Raw genomic sequence first — 19678 nt, forward strand, 5'->3', positions numbered from 1 at the left:
CACATGGGTACGTTCATAACTCAGGGTTATGAATTCAGTGTTATTTTAGCTAAAACTTACGATAATGTCATTTTACCACTAATGATGTAGCTATGAATTATTTTTATGATCGATTAACTTGTAGCTATGTTTGATCGATGGACTAATCGATCTATTCTGCCTCCTTTCCTTTGCTGCAGCCAACATTAAAAGTTTTGTCTGCACATCAAGCAATTTCTTCTTTTATGGTGCAACAAAGTCACTGAACTGTGCTCCAGGAGCAGTTAAAGCATTATAGAGCGGTTTTTAACTGAAACAGTAGAAGTCATATCGCCCCCTACACTTCCTGTAGTGTATTACAGTCTGTCAGAGTGACTGTGTGGATCATATGAACATTATAGAGGCTTTTTAAATGAAACAGTAGAAGCCATATCGCCCCCTACACTTCCTGTAGTGTATTACGGTCTGTCAGAGTGACTGTGTGGATCATATGAACATTGTAGAGGCTTTTTAAATGAAACAGTAGAAGCCATATCGCCCCCTACGCTTCCTGTAGTGTATTACGGTCTGTCAGAGTGACTGTGTGGATCATATGAACATTGTAGAGCGCTTTTTAACCAGAAAGCTGTCCCAACCCCACTGCCTCATCTAATGAGACAACATTAGACATAATTTTAAAATGCCAGCTGTGTTTTATATTGTATCTTAATTTTGTGATAAATGGACCAATAGAAATGCTCCAAAATGACTTGGAATAAATAATTTCTGCAATTTTCGAGACTTTGTTCTGACAGAAACAAGATACCTTTTTTGAAGTATTTTTGAGTATTTTGGAAGTATTTCACTAAGTATAGTGTTATAAAATAATCGTGATAAAAATAATTAAAAAACTACCTTTTTCATTTGTATATTGTTTTGTTTTTTGGGGTTTGCCTGCCAAAAGTATGGGCACCCCTATTATGTTAGTTAGTGATGCGTCAACGTAAAAAAATCCACATCAGTTTTTCATGATCAACTTAATTTACTTTGATCAACATAAATAAACAGCTGTGTTGATTAACTGCTATTTATTGCAGTGAAAGTGATTATTATTGGATTATTATTGGTTGCCTGAAAGGTATAATAACCGTGTGGTGTAAATGCTAATAGTGTACTTCACTACAAAGTTTACTCTTTTCTGAACAATTTAAGTTTTCAGAAAAGAAATGTTATGTTTATATGTAAATAAATATTATTTTCAGAATTTATGTACCGGTTTACTTAAGAATGAACACTTTTCTTAAATTAAAATCAGTTTCTAAACTCAAAATTAAGTACCTAATTTAAGGTGCTTTCCAAACAGTTTTTTACGTAAACTCAGTGTGTAACGTTTACAGCGTGTGAAAGCTTTATAAAGCACCCGGCTGGAGTTAATGTTACGAATACAGCTGTTCTCAGTGCAGTTTGTCTTTGTTTGCCTTTTGCAGTCTGATATCGTCCATCAGAGCGTGTATGAGCTCATTCACACGGAAGACCGCGCTGAGTTTTGCCGTCAGCTCCACTGGGCTCTCAAACCCTCAGAGTCCACAGACACCACTCAGCTAGTGAGAGGTAAAAGCCATTTTAATTTAATAAATGAGAATTTAACAATACATGTTGTATGATTCAGTACAAGACTTTGTGGTAATGTACTCTGTTTAATACTGATTGTATTGCATGAAGTATAATAAAGCAATAAGCTACAAGAGCTCATGCATTACTGCGATTTTACCACGGGGAAGAGTGTTGTTAGGCACGACAACAAGCGGAGTAAAACCCCCTTCCCTGTGATAAAATCACAGTAACGTACAGCCTTGAGTGGCTTATTGCTTTTATAAAATGGCTGCCAACATAAAATATGATAAAATACACAGTTAGAGTATAATTTGTTAAGAATATAAGTTATAATTAATAATAATCAATATAAACAAGTATTCCACCAAGAAATGTAGTTCCTTTAGAGTATGGTATTGTTGCCAAGCAACCATGGACCGCTGAATGAGGAGAAGAACGTTCGGTGTATAGTGAGGTCATTTCATGAACTTTTAAACTTTTTGTCGTATAAAGATTAACATATGATAACACTGTTTTTTGGTCACCAAATTACCTCCGCGAGTCTTATTTAGCACCAATCCAGCGGTGCCCTCTTCTCACGCTGGGCTGAGTCTCAAACGGCTCCCTGCTCCCTACATAGTGCACTACGTAGGAGTTTAAATACTGGATCCTGCAGCCCAACAGTGAATTATATTGCTAAATAATAGTCATTTGGGATTCAGACACATCCATGCTCAACAAATAGTGCACTGTTTTCCGTACAAGCTAGAATTTCAAAGCTTCCCTAGTGCACTATTTAGGGAGTAAGGAGCCGTTTGAGACTCAGCCTGGGTTTGACGCGACTTCTGACTGAAACACATTTAAAGCAAGACCTTTAGGTGACATTTTTAGTCTTTTATACTGCTGTTTTACAGTGAATCACATCGTAAGTTCTTTAATTCAAGCATGTAATATTAATGATGGAGTTGTTTAGCGTGTTAGCTATCTTTTAGCCTGTTAGCTAGCTGACCAGCCTAGTTCTAGTTAAGAAAATAAGTTGTCAGCTCCTCAGTTTAAACAAAAAAATGGCTCCATGCGAGCAGCATTAGAGTCAAAGATTATTCCATTAGGGATTTTTTGTGGTGCAGTGATTCAGTTGTGAGGTGGTCATAGGTGTGTGTATTTTGTGTATTTTACAATGTCTTCGAACGCGGCTCAGCCAATCAGATTTCAGAACCGGAACTATCCGTTTTATCATAAAGATTAAACAACCCACACCGAGAGCAGATCTTCCCTCCTCTGAAAATATCGCCTCTTCTTTACCTGAACCTCGAGAGCTGGGACGTGAAGCTCGTTCCTCGTAAGCGTACTTTAGCACATTTCTAGCACGTCATTATAAAATATTGTACTTTTAAGACTGTAGAATGATCTAATAAACTGAAAATAGAAACACTGACATTAACACGACACTCCTTATTTTTCCTGTGTCTAAAGGATCAAATTGTGGCACAACTGTATCGTATCGAACTTAATTTTGTGAATCATTACACCTCTAGTAATCAATTAATCTACCAGTTATTTTGATAATTATTGAAATTACAGTTTTTAAAAATGGCCAAATGCTAAACATTGACTTAAACTCAATATAGATAACCCATGCCCACACTTAGGCATTAGATCATTCCACACACCGATCAGGCATAACATGATGACCACCTCCTTGTTTCTACGCTCATTGTCCATTTTATCAGCTCCACTTACTATATAGGTGCACTTTGTAGTTCTACAGTTACAGACTGTAGTCCATCTGTTTCTCTGATACTCTGTTAGCCCCCTTTTACCCTGTTCTTCAGTGGTCAGGACCCCCATGGACCCTCACAGAGCAGGTACTATTTGGGTGGTGGATCATTCTCAGCACTGAAGTAACACTGACGTGGTGGTGGTGTGTTAGTGCGTGTTGCGCTGGTCTGAGTGGAGTTTTTAACCACTGTGTCCACAGTGTATATATATATATATATATATATCGCTGCTGTTGGAAGAAAACCTTGTATCTCCATTTTGGTCATTTTTCAGTTTTTGAGATAATTTGAAAATGCCTGTTGTCCTTTACATTGTGTGTAAATTTCATGATGAATGGCCCAAAAGAAACGGCTTACATTAAAAGTAAAGTATGTGTTTTCCTTCTTCTGTAAAGTTACCATTTTTAGATACAAGGTTTTCTTCAGACAACAGCGACATATATATATATACATATGTATATATATATGTGTATATATGTATATATATATATATATATATATATATATACATATATATATTATAGTCATGTTTCAGAAAATGCATGGTCAAAGATATATGTCCATCAGTCACTGTTGGTTGTTCTCATACACGGCAGCCATATTCATATAGCAAACCTGCTAAAAGATGCCTCACATGTTGAATTATATATATATTCCTACTTGTAGCCAGTTCCCAAAAGGGCCCCCTTCAAATGATGCATTCTGTGGTGCATTGTTTTCTGCAGGTACCCAAGATTCACGCTTGCCCCTCACATATTACAACCCCGGGCAGTTACCACCAGAGAACTCTGCTTTCCTGGAGCGAAATTTCATCTGCAGGTTAAGATGTCTCCTGGACAACTCGTCCGGCTTTCTGGTAAGATGGGAAAGACAGAAATGAAAAAGAAAAACAACGTAAGCTAAAACAATGTTGAAATACACCACCGATCGGCCGTTTAAACAGATGGAAATGCCAGTTTTTGTTCACTGCATCATCCTTTGTCTTTTTCCACGTAAGTTTCTAAACAAATAAGTTTCAGGGCATCTGCAGAGTTTCAGAGGAATGAGCCAGTCAGCATTTGATTTGAGTGTATTCATCAAAGATGGGAAGAGATAATTGGCCGTTAAAAAAAACGTCCAGACATTCTTGGCTACACTATTGAGTACACTGTTTCTTAGAGCTTTGAGGCTTATTGTGGTGTTGCTGCAGGCATGTATTCAGAGTTTTTGGTAATATTTTTTAAAATGGCACCACTTTGTCTGTTTTAACTAACCAGATGTCAGAAAAAAATTAAATATTGTGACACATTGTGTATCGTAAAAAACATCCTGAAGTATCACAATGTTACATTTTGCCAAATTGCCAACATACAATGGTCTAAAATTAGAAATGATATAATAGAAAGGGTCAAGAATTCCTTGGAATAAAGTCTCTTTACATTAACTTACATTGAAAGTTAAGAAGGCTTAGAAGTAGAGCTGCACAATATGGTAAAGATCTAATATTATGATGACACAACATGTCACAGTATTTATTTTTTTCAGACAGTATTTATTTTATCTGATCAGTTGGAACAGAGAAAAAACAGCCAGCAGTGCTACGTTTAAAAAAATACTATAAAAACTGAAAACAGTGATTTGGCACTAAATCCAGTTAAATGGGACTAATTTCACTCTCTTTATAATGAAACATGTAGTTGGTCAGTGTTTTACAAGTACTGACGATAAACACAATATGTTCAGAAAATCATATTGTACCGCGACCTAATTTATCAGGACAACGATGTATATTGCCATATTACCCATATTATAAAGTTTTTTATCTTGTAAAGATACTTTTTTTGGAGATACGACTTTGTATATTGCAGCGACTTTGTATGTGTATATACACTGTAAGAAATACAGGTGCTGTGCAGGTACATTTTTTGTCCGTCAAGGTACAAACAGTGTAAATGTTCCCTCAAAGCTCCAACAGTGGTTTTAAGGTCTGATTGTGAACCTTAAATAAGTTTTTCCAGGTGAAAAGTTCGTATTTGTACCTTTTCATAACCGAATGTTTTAAACAGAACAGTAAAATAAAAGCCTGGAGACGAGACGGGGTGTGTGGAGTCAGTACAGCTTAGAACATATCATTTCAGTGGATTATGGTTCAGTTATGTTCCCTGACTAAAGGTACTGAGATGGACCTTTGAGGGTCCCACCCTAGTGACAAGAGGGGCACTGACCCAGTGACAGTTTATATATAAATACATACAAACATACTTATATATATGTAAATATATATATGCACACACATAAATATAGCTGTTGTTGGACATTTTTCAGTTTTTGACATAATTTGAAAATGCCTGTTGCTCTTTACATTGTATGTAAATTTCATGATGAATAGACCAATGGAAACGGCCCAAAATCACTTCGGAAAAAAGTCTGATTCTATTGACTTACATTGAAAGTCAAGTATGTTGTTTCCTTCCTGTAAAGTTACCATATTGGAGATATGAGGTTTCCCTCTGACAACGGCGATATACATGTGTGTGTGTGTGTGTGTGTGTGTGTGTGTGTGTGTGTGTGTGTGTGTGTGTATGTACATATACAACCCCAATTCCAAAGAGGTTGGGACGCTGTGTAAAATGTAAATAAAGGTAAATAAGAACAAAATCGTTTGTCTCCATATTTCAGTGTAAAACAATTTCAGCCCCAAAAGTTCTAAATGAGTTAATGTTTTTCATGAAATGGTAAAATGTCTCACTTTCAACATCTGATATGTGTTCTGTGTTCTACTGTGAATAAAATATGGGTCTATGAGATTTACAAATCATTGCATTCTGTTTTTATTTACATTTTTATTTACGTTTTACACAGCGTCCCAACTTTTTTGGAATTGAGGTTGTACCTACTTGTACATACACTGTGCTGCCAGTTTCATTCACTGCTCAGAGATGAAATTTTGGTATTTTTAGTGGAAGCTGTTATTTCAATCAAACACCGTATCTTTTGCATTGCTAGCTCACGTGGCTGACACTGTCCCTGTCGGCTTTATCTGCAGGCCATGAACTTTCAGGGCCGTTTGAAACTCCTGCATGGACAGAACGAACGGACAGCGGACGGAAAACTCCTTCTACCTCAGCTGGCCCTGTTCGCTCTGGCCTGTCCACTCCAGCCACCTTCCATTCTGGAGATCTGCGCCAAGAACTACTTCTTCGAGACCAAACACAAGCTGGACTTCACACCGATCGCATGTGATGCCATGTGAGTGAGAATACGACAGTTCGACCAGTCTTAATGACTGGCTTTCCTGTGGTGATGCTCTGGGGTGGTGCACTGGCTGGTGTACCAAACAAACTGGCGGCTCAGTATGTTTCTCTCTGTTTCTCTTCATGCAGAGGGAAGATTGTGCTGGGCTACACCGAGCAGGAGCTGTGCTACCGCGGCTCAGGTTACCAGTTCATTCACGCAGCCGACATGCTGTACTGCGCCGAGAACCACATTCGCAGTAAGCTTTTTCACTCCTCATACAGCTCAGTCGCAGGAAATTCAGCCTGTTTCACGCTAACCATAACCCTTTGAAAGACTAGGGTTAGGGTTAGGGTTAGAGTCTGACACCCTCTCACATCTAAAGACAGTGTTACAGTTTTTAGTCACAGTGTGTGATTTTGCAAAGACTAGGAATCTTGCAGGGTCACTATTTGCCCAACTGCAACTAGATTTTTGAGATAATTGTACCTGGCGGAAATTTACAATTATAAACACTTTTCCTTCCACTCTATAGTGGGACAGATGGGAAGATACATTGGCTGAGCATATAAAGATCTGGGGCTCAGCCTAGTTCACTGTAGAGCTGTATACTCTGGCAGATCATCATCTAGAATCTTTTTAATTAACGTGTAAAATGTGCAGTTACTTTTTATTTAACATGACTATTTACAGGCTCCAGAGTGGCGCAACCGTCTAAGCGTTGTCCCTCATCAGGAGATCGCGAGTTCGATCCCTGGTGATGCTACAGCCGTCCGTAGCCGGGAGTCCGAGAGAGCACAATTGGCCTTGCTCTCTCTGGGTGGGTGGGATGGCCCCTCCTTCTCCCCCCATCACTCAGCGCGATGCTAGTCAGCGCAGGCGTCTGTTAGCTGACGTAACAGATCTGCGCGTTCGGCTGTCCAGTGACGTTGCGTGAGCGACAGCTTGAAAAGAAGCGGTGGTGCTTCACAGGTCTCGGAGGAAGCCTGTGTTAGCCTTCACCCTCCTAGCGTTGATAGCATCGTGTGATTGGGGGAGTCCTAACTAGCGGGTGGAATTGGAGACGACTAAATTGGGGAGAAAATCGGGTAAAAAAAAAAAAAAACACATCAACACAACGTGCAGTGATTCAGCACTGTTGATTGGGAGTTATGAACTAAACCATAAAAACAAATAAAATAAGAAACCACTGTAACAGACACCAAAAAAAAGGAAAAAAAAACATTGATGCTTCTTCAGTAATGCCGTTCTTAAAGTCCTCTGCAGATTCCCTTACATCACTGTTACACTCAGTGGACCTGAAGTATTAAAACAGCCAGTTTACATTGAAAGTTTATATGATGATTGTATTAAAGTGGAGCAGATTTCAGGCTCTCATGCAGGCATTTTCTCCCTTGCTCTGTCTCTCTCTCTGCGCTCGCCTGCTCGCTCTCTCCTGTGCGCCCCTGGCACGTCGCTATTTGCATGAGCCAAGACTTAAAACTTACAATAATATTAAACACAGTTGATTTTGTCGTTGCAGTTAAGACGGCCGTCCTGACCACCTCACAGTAAATGATTGTCGGGACCAAAGGCTGTCCCCTTCAACCCCAGGCCTCCAACATAATAACAACATTATGACTGAAAAGAAATCTTTAATGCTGGGGTAATCTGGGGTAGTTTGATATCCCCCCGCCTTACTTCTCAAATTGTGATATTAGCTCATTCTCTAATAGGTGCATCTCTTCTTCCATCAATTTGGCCATCGCATGATGAGCTCACTCCTCAAAACTGGTTTCAACCGGTTTTTACCAGTCTGCTCTACCTTTTAAGGTCAACCTGCCCCTCTCTTCACTGGGTCAGTAGGTAAACGCTGGCCTGTCTGTGAACCCAGGGGCTTTCCGGTGTCTAGAATCTCCTATGCAGACAGACTAAGGCCGACCCTTTCTGAGAGAATTCATATTCTCTGTTAGCCAATACTACCTATTCAGTTACTGATTACAATATCTAATCTGTTTGATTACTGATTAAGGGAATATTTATTCAAAATCTCTGTCACGATCAAGACGACGCGAGTGCGATGCAACTCTAGCAAGACTCTCATGATTTTATTGCGACATTGGAAATTTGTCTGCAACAGTGAAATGGCTTGAAAAGTCGGCATTAGTTAACGCATTAATAATAAGAAGTTCCACAGCTGGACTGGTGAAGCTTATTTTGTCCACTTATGTAGTTTTTACAAAACTCACTGCTTTTTACATGGAAACAATCTTTCCTTAGGGTCAAATTTGAGTAAATAAGGCAAATATTCACAGTTAATCCCTTTCACTTAAACTTAAATATGGCATTTTTGTGCGAATTGTAGTGCAAATTCTATTCGTTTCAAAGTTCTGTTTATTTATTCAGGTTTAACATGAAACAACTAAACAACTAAAATAAATCAAATAAAATGTTAAACTTCTGCATAAGTCACAAATGTTTTGTTTGTCCCCCCCCCCAAAAAAAAATATTAAATTGAGCAAATAAACAGTAACAGTGCAATAAAATATGCAGAAGTGTGTTCTCTGTAGAGGTTTGTTAACTTATTAACACTTAAATTTGACCAGGGGTGCCCAAACATTTGCGTTCGACTGTTTGTAAGAAGGCATTAAAATATTTAAAGAATATTAAACATAAGAATAAACATCAAGTTATCTGTTAATTACAAGTTAATTGTTACAAACTTTGACTCTTTTTCCTCCTCTGCAGTGATGAAGACCGGTGAGAGTGGGCTGACCGTATTTAGGCTGCTTACCAAACTCGGCGGCTGGGTTTGGGTCCAGTCTAACGCCAGAATCATCTTCAAAAATGGACGCCCCGAATTCATCATCGCCTCACAGAGAGTGCTCACGTAGGTTTACGTTTGTCTCCATATGTACGTGTAAAACTATTTCAGCCCTGAAGCTCTACTCAGGCGTGAATAATTTTATGCGGTAATGAAATTCTCACCAAAACATCTCTGACAGTCTGGAGTGCTTGGTTTAGGGCTGAAAGAGAAAAAAGGCTGAAATTTTGTCCAAAAAACCCCAAAGGTTTAAACAGGTCTACAATGAAGTGTCCAAATCTAGTACACACACACACACATCTTCTAAGCTGCTCATCCTTCTGGGTTGCGGGAGCCTATCCCAGCAGTCATTGGGTGGAAGGCAGGATACACCCTGGACAGGCCACCAATCCATCGCAGGGCAGACACACAGAGATATACATTCACACACACCTAGGGGCAATTCAGCATGTCCGATTGGCCTGACCGCATGTGTTTGGACTGTGGGAGGAAACCGGAGAACCCAGAGGAAACCCACACAGACACGGGGGGAACAGGCAAACTCCACACAGAAAGGACCCTGGTCGCCCGGCCGGGGAATCGAACCCAGGCCCTCTTTGCTGTGGGGCAACAGCAGCAATAAAAGAGTATTTCTTTATAACTTAATAGTTTTATCTGTAGTACATTTATTAAGAGCATAAATAAAACAAAAAATGTAAGAAAATGTTTTTTGCCAGGAATTTTGGTGTTAATTGTAGTAATTTTATTATGCAGAAATGTTACAAATAATTATCTAATTTAATCATATCTACAATAATTTATTAATCTTTATTTTGTCTTTATAATGTATTTTGTTGTATTTATCCTATATTTCGTTCTAAGTTTATGGGTACCTGACCAGCTGTAGCAGATGGAAATAAGCGTTTTTTGTGCTAACGTAATAAACTAAACTATCATGCTCTTGTTCTTATTGTTGTCATTCCTCTTGTTCCTATTCTGTCTTTATATTATATTTTGATGTTTATCTTTGATGTATTTCATTCCAAGTTTATGTGTACCTGACCAGGTACAGCTGATAGAAATTAGCTAGTAGCAAATTTAGCTGGCATTTTTTTTTGCTTTTGAGATTCATGATAAACTAAACGTAATAAACTGAACTATTATGCTCCTGCAGAGAGGAAGAAGGAGAAGAGAACCTGAAGAAGCGTAGCCTTATGCTCCCCTTCAGTTTCACCACAGGAGAGGCTATGCTGTACGACTGCAGCCTCCCCAAGTCCCTCAGCGGTTTCTCGGGCTCTGACTCCAGCGTCCCGGTAGACAGTACCCAGCCCAGTCCCGCTAGCGAACTGGATCCCAACTCTCTCCTGGGCTCCATGCTGAAGCAAGATAAGTCTATCTATGTGTGCGCTGCAGGTCTGAATGAGGCACAGGGATGTTCTCAGGAGCCTGACGAGGAGGAGTTTGGTGGGATCTTCTCCAGCAACTTGCAGGAGAGTGTTCTTTCGCTTTCGGAGAACTCTCTCTTTAAACAAGACCCTGCCTTCGGCTGTGGAGGTGAGGAGGGTGGCAGGGAGCTGCTCAGCTTTATGGGCAGTTTGGGGATCAGCCCAGACGACCTGCAGCTCCTGCAGCAGGACCAGCTTTTCCTTAGCGGCGAGTTCGATGGCGATTGCGCGCTCGAAGACCTCACGGATGAAGTTCTGTCCTATGTGCAGGAGTCCCTGAGGAAGAACGCGGACGTTCAGGCCAATCTGGAGGAGAATCATCTCCTCGGTAGTGTTCCACAGACAGAAGATCCGTCTTTGTTCCCTTCGCAGGGTCATTCCCAAGAGCCTTTTGCCCTCAGTCCAGCCAGTTACTTGTCACAGTTTCAGCAGCAGCCTTTCTTCAGACCTTCAGAACCAAAGATATATATGCAGTCTTATTTACAGCCACCTATGCAAGAGCACCAGCAGAATCCTCAGGGGTATCTTTATCAGCCATGTGCAGACCTTTTCCAGGGGCAGAAGCTCCAGCCTCCAGCCCTGCAGCCTGACCTTTCCCTGAATCCACAGCAGCGCTTAACTTATCCAGTGAACCACAGCTGTATACAGAGCCCTGAGCAGATGTGTCATAGACTGAAGCACATCCAGGGGAACAGCAGTGGCTTGGTTTCTGCTCCAAACAGTGGACCCAGTGTCCAGCAATTACCGCCCGGACAATTTTATTTAGAAACATCCCCTCTGGGCTTGGAGCCCTGTAGAAACCAACTGACCACTCACTGCAGCCAGGAGTTTCCCTGCTCATACATTTCTACAGGGGACTCAAGAGTGGACGAATTCAGCACTCAGGATTTGGAGGACCTGCTAAACAGCCTGGATGAAGTGGGCCAGCAGAAGCATGGACAGTCTGGAGAGGTCCAGAGAGAAGGTAATCCTCCATATGCACAGTATATATACACTTACAGCTTCCATTTATAGGCCAGGTTAGATACTAACACAGCCAACACAGCGGTAACTAATGTATCGCTGCTGTTGGAACAAAACCTTGTATATCCAAAAAGGTAACTTTACAGGTCAAGGAATTTTTAATGGAAGAAAATGGATAAATAATTAATAATAGTAATAATAAAGTAATTTTGACCATTTCTGTTCATCTGTTCATCATGAAATTTTAAAGGGCAATTTTTAAATTATGTCAAAAAATGAAAAACAATGAAATTGTCCCACCAGCAACGACATAGTTATATTTCCAAGTATTAGGTATAAGCTCATATATAATCTCTCCTAATTTTTTTCTAAATTCCTTTTTATTTTTTCCAATTTTTGGATTTTTTTTGTTTGTTTTAACTCAGATTTTTACTGTGTGTACAAAACAATAACATCAACCGAGTAATGGCATTATTTTTATTGAAAGTGCTGTAATAACACTCACTAACAGCACGAAAGTTCAACTGTAATAAATGAATGGATTCATTTATAACTCGCATAGAAATGTATACCATGCTGTAATTAAAATTTATCATTGTTTATATATATATATATATATATATAAAACTTTGTATGTGTATTTTTTTTAAATAAAACCATTTTAGATAAGCAAAAGCAAAGTTTTTAGGTTAACAGTGGCTTATTATTCTGGGATGTCCTTCACGTTTTAATAAGAAACATTTTCATCCACCAAAGTAAATCTGAAATATCTTTATTGTGCCAAGTAGTTAAAACAAAACTAGACAATATATAAATAAACCTGACAGAGTTGCTTGCGGGCCTCGTAAATACGGTGCTAAATGTTGGCTGAAGTTGGCCTCCAGCTTTTTGTTCAGACGTTCTGTTCCACCTTAAACGGAGCAGCAGTTCCATTCTGGCAGCTGTATGAGCTCCTGAATGTAATGGCTGCATCATTTAAGGTGGAATTGAAATTTTGAATGAGAAGTCAACTTTAGCTATGTCTCATATGTGCGTCCTATATACTCACCCCTCCCAGTACCAGCTGCTCTGTGGCAGTATGAGAAGAAGAATCGCTCTGGTGTCCCTGTTTAGCTAAGGCTAACCCTTTAGTAGTCCTTTATGTGGGCTACTTCTGATAACCCTTATATGATCAAACCCTTCCTTTAACTATTACCGCAGCAGAAGTTGTGCTTTGAATCTGTGTGAGATATTAAATTATAATTATATATTCAAATTACGGCGCACTATACGATTCTGGAAAACATTGTTGATAATTTAACAGCAAAACAAATACACCCCTCCCTTCTGTGCTATTTCAGAAGCTCCGCCCCCCAAATTCATGGACGCTCATTGCTGAGGCCAACACGCTTTTTCAGATCTTTGTGGCCATAAAACCCTTCGCAAACGCTGTACAGACAAATACCATGATTGAACGTTAGAGCGACCAACGACACCACAAGGAATGTAGCTAATGTCAGCTCGGCTGTGAGTTAGTGAACCAGTCGCTATCACAAACATTCACAAACAAGACAGAACAATACTGACCGACTGATTCTGTGAAACAGCAAAAATAAGTTAATGTTGCCCATCTAAGACTACATTCAGGCTTCACACGCGGCTTCTTGATCAAATTATGCCGTTCCACCTTAAAAGGTGCAGCAGTTAAGACTACATTCAGGCGCCTCAGCTTCTTGTTTGAATTTTCCCATTCCACCTTAAGTGGTGCACACACAGTGCTGTCTAAGATGGCAAAACAAAACGTGGGGAGGGCGACGTTTTCACAGGGTGAGACTAACATACATGTGCGGCCATCTCGGCTATGAAAACAAAAACATAGAAGCTCAGATTACACACAGACAGAGGGGGCGTGGCTTCATTCACTGTCACTCCATTATATCTTTACATAGAAAACAGTTGTTTGCTGCTATATTAATAATTAAAATGTCAGATATAGACCCTTTAACTGACCATAACCCTGACTGGTGAGGAAATACTTGATGTCAGCTGCTAACAAGGTCCCTCCCAGCTCAAATCCAACAGAGCAAATACAAAAGTGCTATAATCTCTTAATCGAAATGACCAACCTTAGTGTCCTCTTACTGATTTCAGAATGGTGCCCGTGGAAACCTGCAGGAGAACTGTGAAGAGAACAGCCGTGCACTGACCGGTCCCTGGGAGGAAACGTGAACATCCAGCTACACGCTGGAGAGAGCTGAGCTGGCCACTGTGATGTTTGGGTGCGAAGCATGATCGGGAAAGCAGGAAGAAATCCTAAGACCGAAATGCATCAGCCTGAGAGAGAAAGAGAGAGAGAGGAGTGGGAAGTGGGGGAGGCGATTCTGTTCACATTATCAAGAAAATCTGCCTCTGCAGATTATGTATTCAGGCTCCGCCCACAAATGTGTTCTTTCATAGCTATTGTTGCTTTAGCTTTACAGAGCGCTGGTAAAAATCCCATTCAAAATAATGAGAAACTGTAGAACAGACTCAGTTTATATCACAATACCTACATTTAGAACCAATTACTACTCTAAATTTAGGTATTGTGATTTAAGCTGAGTCTGTTCTACAGTTTCTCATTAGGCTGAATGAATAACCGACTCTAAATGTAGGTATTGTGATATAAACTGAGTCTGTTCTACAGTTTCTCATTAGGCTGAATGAATAACCGACTCTAAATGTAGGTATTGTGATATAAACCGAGTCTGTTCTACAGTTTCTCATTAGGCTGAATGAATAACTGACTCTAAATGTAGGTATTGTGATATAAACTGAGTCTGTTCTACAGTTTCTCATTAGGTTGAATGAATAACCGACTCTAAATGTAGGTATTGTGATATAAACTGAGTCTGTTCTACAGTTTCTCGTTAGGCTGAATGAATAACTGACTCTAAATGTAGGTATTGTGATATAAACTGAGTCTGTTCTACAGTTTCTCATTAGACTGAATGGGATTTTTACCAGCATTCTGTAAAGCTTGTCCAACAGAAGCTATGAAAGGTGTTTGTGGGCGGAGCCTTCAGAGGATATTTGATGTATGGAGCGCAGTGCACGCCAACAGAAAATGAAAAGTGATTGAACTTTAAACCCGCTGACATCAAAGCGCACAGTCTGTAACTGTAGCACATTTTTGTGCATTATTTTGTGATTTAAAAGATGGAGAACTGGACAACAGCCAGTTAAACACATGATGAAGGCGTCTGCATGGTGACATATTTCGTCTGTTTTTTGGCTGTGAGATTGCTTAAAAAGATGGTTCTTCAAGGGTTCTTTAGTAAAGAAAATGGCTCTATATAGAACCATGAACACTGAAAGAACCCCATGCATGATTAAAGGGTTCTTTGCATCATGAAAGCCTTCTTCACAATGAAGGAGAATGTGTTGTATATGGTTCTATATAGCACCCAGAAGCGTTCTTCTACTGATACAAGCTTGACATCGTGACAATAGCAGAACACTTTTGGGTGCTATATAGATCAATTGTATGATTAAAGGGTTCTTCAGATTGATGAAAAAAGTGCATGAATGTGCTATAGATGGTTCCATACACAACCTTTTCGAAAAGGGTTCTATATAGCACCCAAAAGGGTTCTTCTAGTTACAAGCTTAACACCGTAACAATAGAAGAACTCTCTTGGGTGCTGTATGGAACCATTTTCAAAAAGGTTCTATATAGAACCATCTACAGCACATTCTCCATCAATGTGAAGAACGATTTCATGATGCAGATCATGCAAAGGGTTTTTTGAGTTTTCGTGGTTCTGTATAGAACCGTTTTCTTTACCAAAGAACCGCTGAAGAACCATCTTTTTTAAGAGTGTAGGTAACGTTAGCCTTATATGCTGAAGTAGCCATAAATGGGGTGTTTTCATGTTTGGTGTTGGGTTACATTCAGCAGTGATTTATGCATAAATTTTATAAAATGTGCTTATTTTGCCAAAACTTAGTCTACGTTCACACAGCAGGTAAAAGTGGCCCAAATCTGATTTTCTCACCAAATCTGATTTTTTTGTTTGTCTGTTCAGATTATCTCTTAAATGTGATCTGAATGCGACATCAGTCTGAACAGATCAGCTCCTAAACTGAGCTGCATGCGCTAAAGATCAGAGCGTCACGCTGCTTCACGGCTCATCCAGAGGTAAACAATCACGACCGCCAACGAACGCCAGTCGCTCCCGGAGGATCAGCTTCATCTTCACCAGCATCACAGGAGCCATCATGAAGCTTCACTGACTGACAGCTGGGCTCATCACCCAGAATGTGTTTGAGTCGTAAAAAGGGCGCGGTCACTTCTTTGGTTCGCGTCCTCGGATTCTTTAAACTTCGCTTTCAGACTTTTAACTGTTCTTTGACGCTGCAGCCTCGTTCTCCTGCGGCCGCGTTCAGACATTTCTTTAGAAATCTCTTCAAACACGGAGGGTTCTGGATAAATCTCTTAATTTTAGTAGAGAAACATCAGACCAAATGTTTCTGAGTCTCAGCAGCGCGAAATTATGACGAATGTCGAGTTGGATTGAAGTAAAAGTTGTATGCAATTCCAATCTCACCGTTCAGACTGAGTCACACTGCTGCTTATCGGATACGTCTCGGATTTCAGTACCACATATGAAAGCGTCTCTAATCGGAATTAATAATGTCAGATTCAGCGTGTTTATCTGTTCACACAGACGCACATCTGTGTCACATACGGACAAAAAGATACGATTTGAGCCACTTTTAACTGCCGTGTGAACGAAGCCTAAGAACCTCCAAAATTTGGGGACTTAATGGGGTTTATTTTCAGTAAATAAGTGTAAACACAGAGGAACTGAATAATTAGCGCCATCTAGAGGGTTGGCAAAGTATCAACCTTTCACTGTACAACGCACAAGAATCTTGATTTTTCTCAATAATGTGAATTCTCTTAAGTTTAGATGGAGGGTCTGATCATGGATAGATGAGAGCAGAACCAGAAGAGGGATCCAGCTAAACAGAGGCACTGAACAGTAAACTGGAGCGAATATGAATGAACGATTATGTGAAATATTATCCTGTCAATCAGATTAGCTGCTGTCGTTCACTCAGATTCTTCAGATGAGTGAATGGAAAGTTTGGAGCCGCTGATTTTAACTCGTATCATATCACAATAATGTCCCCTCTCCAAAATAACTATGTATACACACTTCTGTATACAAAAGGGCTCTTTGAGTGTTCATGTTTCTATACAGGAACATTTTCTTTACCAAGGACCCTTAAAGAACCATCATTTTTAAGAGTACATGTACACAGTACTGGGCAAAAGTCAGACTGTCCATCATTCGTTTAATTTCCAGTCAAAACGGCTGAAGTACAAGATATAAAAAACATTGAACAGAAGCCTCAACAGCTAAATCTACTCCCAGCTGTGTGAGTCTCACTGAGTCTCTCTTCACCTTTATTCCAGCCTCCATTCTTTTCAGGAGACTCACTTTCAGCTCCTCAAAGAATCTGCAGGCACGCCTCCAAAGTTCAGTCTTAGAAGCTGGTTGATGATTTTCTGAAGTAATCAAACACATTCAGTGGTGTTGAGGTCTGGACTCTGGGGTGGTCAGTCCATCGTTCAGCTTCTTTGTTTGATGTGTCCGTCTCCTTTTCTCAGTGAGGTTCTTCTTGACAGCTACACATCCTTTCAGACCCACAGCGCTGAGTCGTCTTCTCACAGTGGAAGGATGGACAGAAACACCTGTGGATGTTTTCAGATCTGAAGCAGCTTGATTTTCTCCTCTCTCTCAGAGATGAAAGCTTTAAGTGCTGTTTATCTGATGGGGCAGTTTTGGGGTCGACCAGCTCTTCCAGGTGGTTGTTAGGAGACTAATTTTCTCTGTAAGTGGGAAAGTGGATCATGAGAATGACCCACCACCCAAATAGTACCTGCTCTGTGAGGGTCCATGGGGGTCCTGACCACTGAAGAACAGGGTAAAAGGGGTCTAACAAAGTATCAGAGAAACAGATGGACTACAGTCTGTAACTGTAGAACTACAAAGTGCACCTATATAGTAAGTGGAGCTGATAAAATGGACAATGAGCGTAGAAACAAGGAGGTGGACATAATGTTATGCCTGATCGGTGTGTATATATATATATACACACACTTTTGCAGTACAGAAAAGCCAAAAGCACATACATTTTGCAGCGTTAATGCCAAATAACCATTTTATTATGGAATTATGGACAACATTAATATTTCTGAAGTGGGACATGATCGAATGATAATAACATTTAGCAACATTTAGAGACTCATTTCTTCATTTCAATATCTTGTAAAGATTTGAGGCCAAATATTTTACACGTGTACACTGTGATATTTTTACAGTAAGCAGCTGACGATCACATTTCTACAGTATTTTTCATACTTTTTTCAGCTTTTTTGTAATTGTGTGCTGTTATTCAGAAAGTGCTTTCCAACAGGAATATTGGAAATCGTTTTAAAATGAAAGTTGATTATCAATATTTCCTGAGTACATTAAAATACAGTCAGATGAGGTTTTTGGTGATATTTTTAAGTGAACGTTAGTGAACACATCCTCTGCAGTGAACACACTTCGGCACATTTTAGTGCACATTTACTGTCCATTTGCTGAGCGTAACACAATAAGGCATAACAGTGGCCTGTGCAAAAGTTAAGGCACCTTTAATATTACGTTTTTTTATACATTTTTTTTCTCCCCTATGTTAAATTTAGCAAATAGAAATTGAATAGAATATACTTGTTGACTATATATGCTATTTATGATATAGTCATTAACTGTATATATGATATGTACACTCATTGACTATATATGATATATATATTATTTATACATTCTGACTATATTTTCTGAACGTAACACAAAGCATAAAATGTGGCCTGTGCAAAAGTAATGGCACATTTAATATTTTTGTTTTTTCCCACAATGTTACGTTTAGCAAATAGATAGAAATTGCGCATTTTTATGACTGTTAATGCTATATAGACATTCATTGACTGTATATATGATATATATTATATATACACTTGTTGACTCTATATGCTATTTATGATATACAGTCATTAACTATATATGGTATATAATACATACAGTCTGACTGTATATATGATATGATATATACACTCATTGACTATATGATATATATTATATATACCCTCTGACTGTATTTGCTGAGCATAACACAATAAAGCATAAAATGTGGCCTGTGCAAAAGTAATGGCACATTCGCGTTTGTACATTTTTTTTTTTCTCCCATCGTTAAACTTAGCAAATACACGGAAATTGTGCACTAAGATTAGCAGAGAAATGTGATTTGGATGACCTATTTATTATTTACATTTAGAAAATCAGCAAAAACAGGACATTTCGATCAAACCTTTGTAGGTAGCTTGGTAATGTGAAAATCTAAAATTCCTCCAGAATTGATTCAGTTCCTATAGGGAGTCTGTGTGTGCACATTTCTGATTTTCTCCTTTTTATGTACAGTAATTTAACTCTTTCTGATCTGCTGCACTTTGGATAAAACTGTTGATCTGATATGTAGCTCTTCTCTAAAGGCAGCAGGAGTAGAGGAAGCATAACAGCACATGGACGTCTAATAACGTATACAGTTAGAGAAGTGTTCTTTAACCAAAATCAGTTTATGGCAGTCTTTTTAGAAAAAATGCCACATTTACATTTGGTTGGATGACCATTTTAAAAATTATTTTATTAGTCATATTATTATATAATTATAATATAAGCTTGTGTATCTATAGAACAGTTCAGAATTCATTTGGAAACCCATCATCCTCTGTTTTAATGCTTCATTTGTATTTCTGTAAATAATTTAAACATGTGTGACCACTAAATGTGATTGGTTGATTTGGATTATTGGTAAATACATATATATATATATATATATATATATATATATATATATATATATATCTATATTAA

The 19678-nt window shown here is 39.1% G+C and overlaps 1 protein-coding gene across 1 annotated transcript in view; it reads left to right on the plus strand.

Annotated features, from left to right (window-relative positions):
* ahr1a (aryl hydrocarbon receptor 1a) overlaps positions 1 to 14403 on the plus strand; it is a 32637-nt gene extending 18234 nt beyond the window's left edge. Inside the window, exons 5-11 of the mRNA XM_036596234.1 lie at positions 1446 to 1569; positions 4055 to 4185; positions 6355 to 6557; positions 6692 to 6801; positions 9270 to 9411; positions 10499 to 11733; positions 13863 to 14403. Of these exons, the coding sequence (XP_036452127.1) occupies positions 1446 to 1569; positions 4055 to 4185; positions 6355 to 6557; positions 6692 to 6801; positions 9270 to 9411; positions 10499 to 11733; positions 13863 to 13897 (1980 nt within the window). The 3' untranslated portion in view covers positions 13898 to 14403. The remainder of the gene's footprint in view (positions 1 to 1445; positions 1570 to 4054; positions 4186 to 6354; positions 6558 to 6691; positions 6802 to 9269; positions 9412 to 10498; positions 11734 to 13862) is intronic.
* Positions 14404 to 19678: the final 5275 nt, after the last annotated feature.

This window comes from Colossoma macropomum, unplaced genomic scaffold (assembly GCF_904425465.1).
Source record: "Colossoma macropomum unplaced genomic scaffold, Colossoma_macropomum, whole genome shotgun sequence".
Taxonomy (NCBI): Eukaryota; Metazoa; Chordata; class Actinopteri; order Characiformes; family Serrasalmidae; genus Colossoma; species Colossoma macropomum.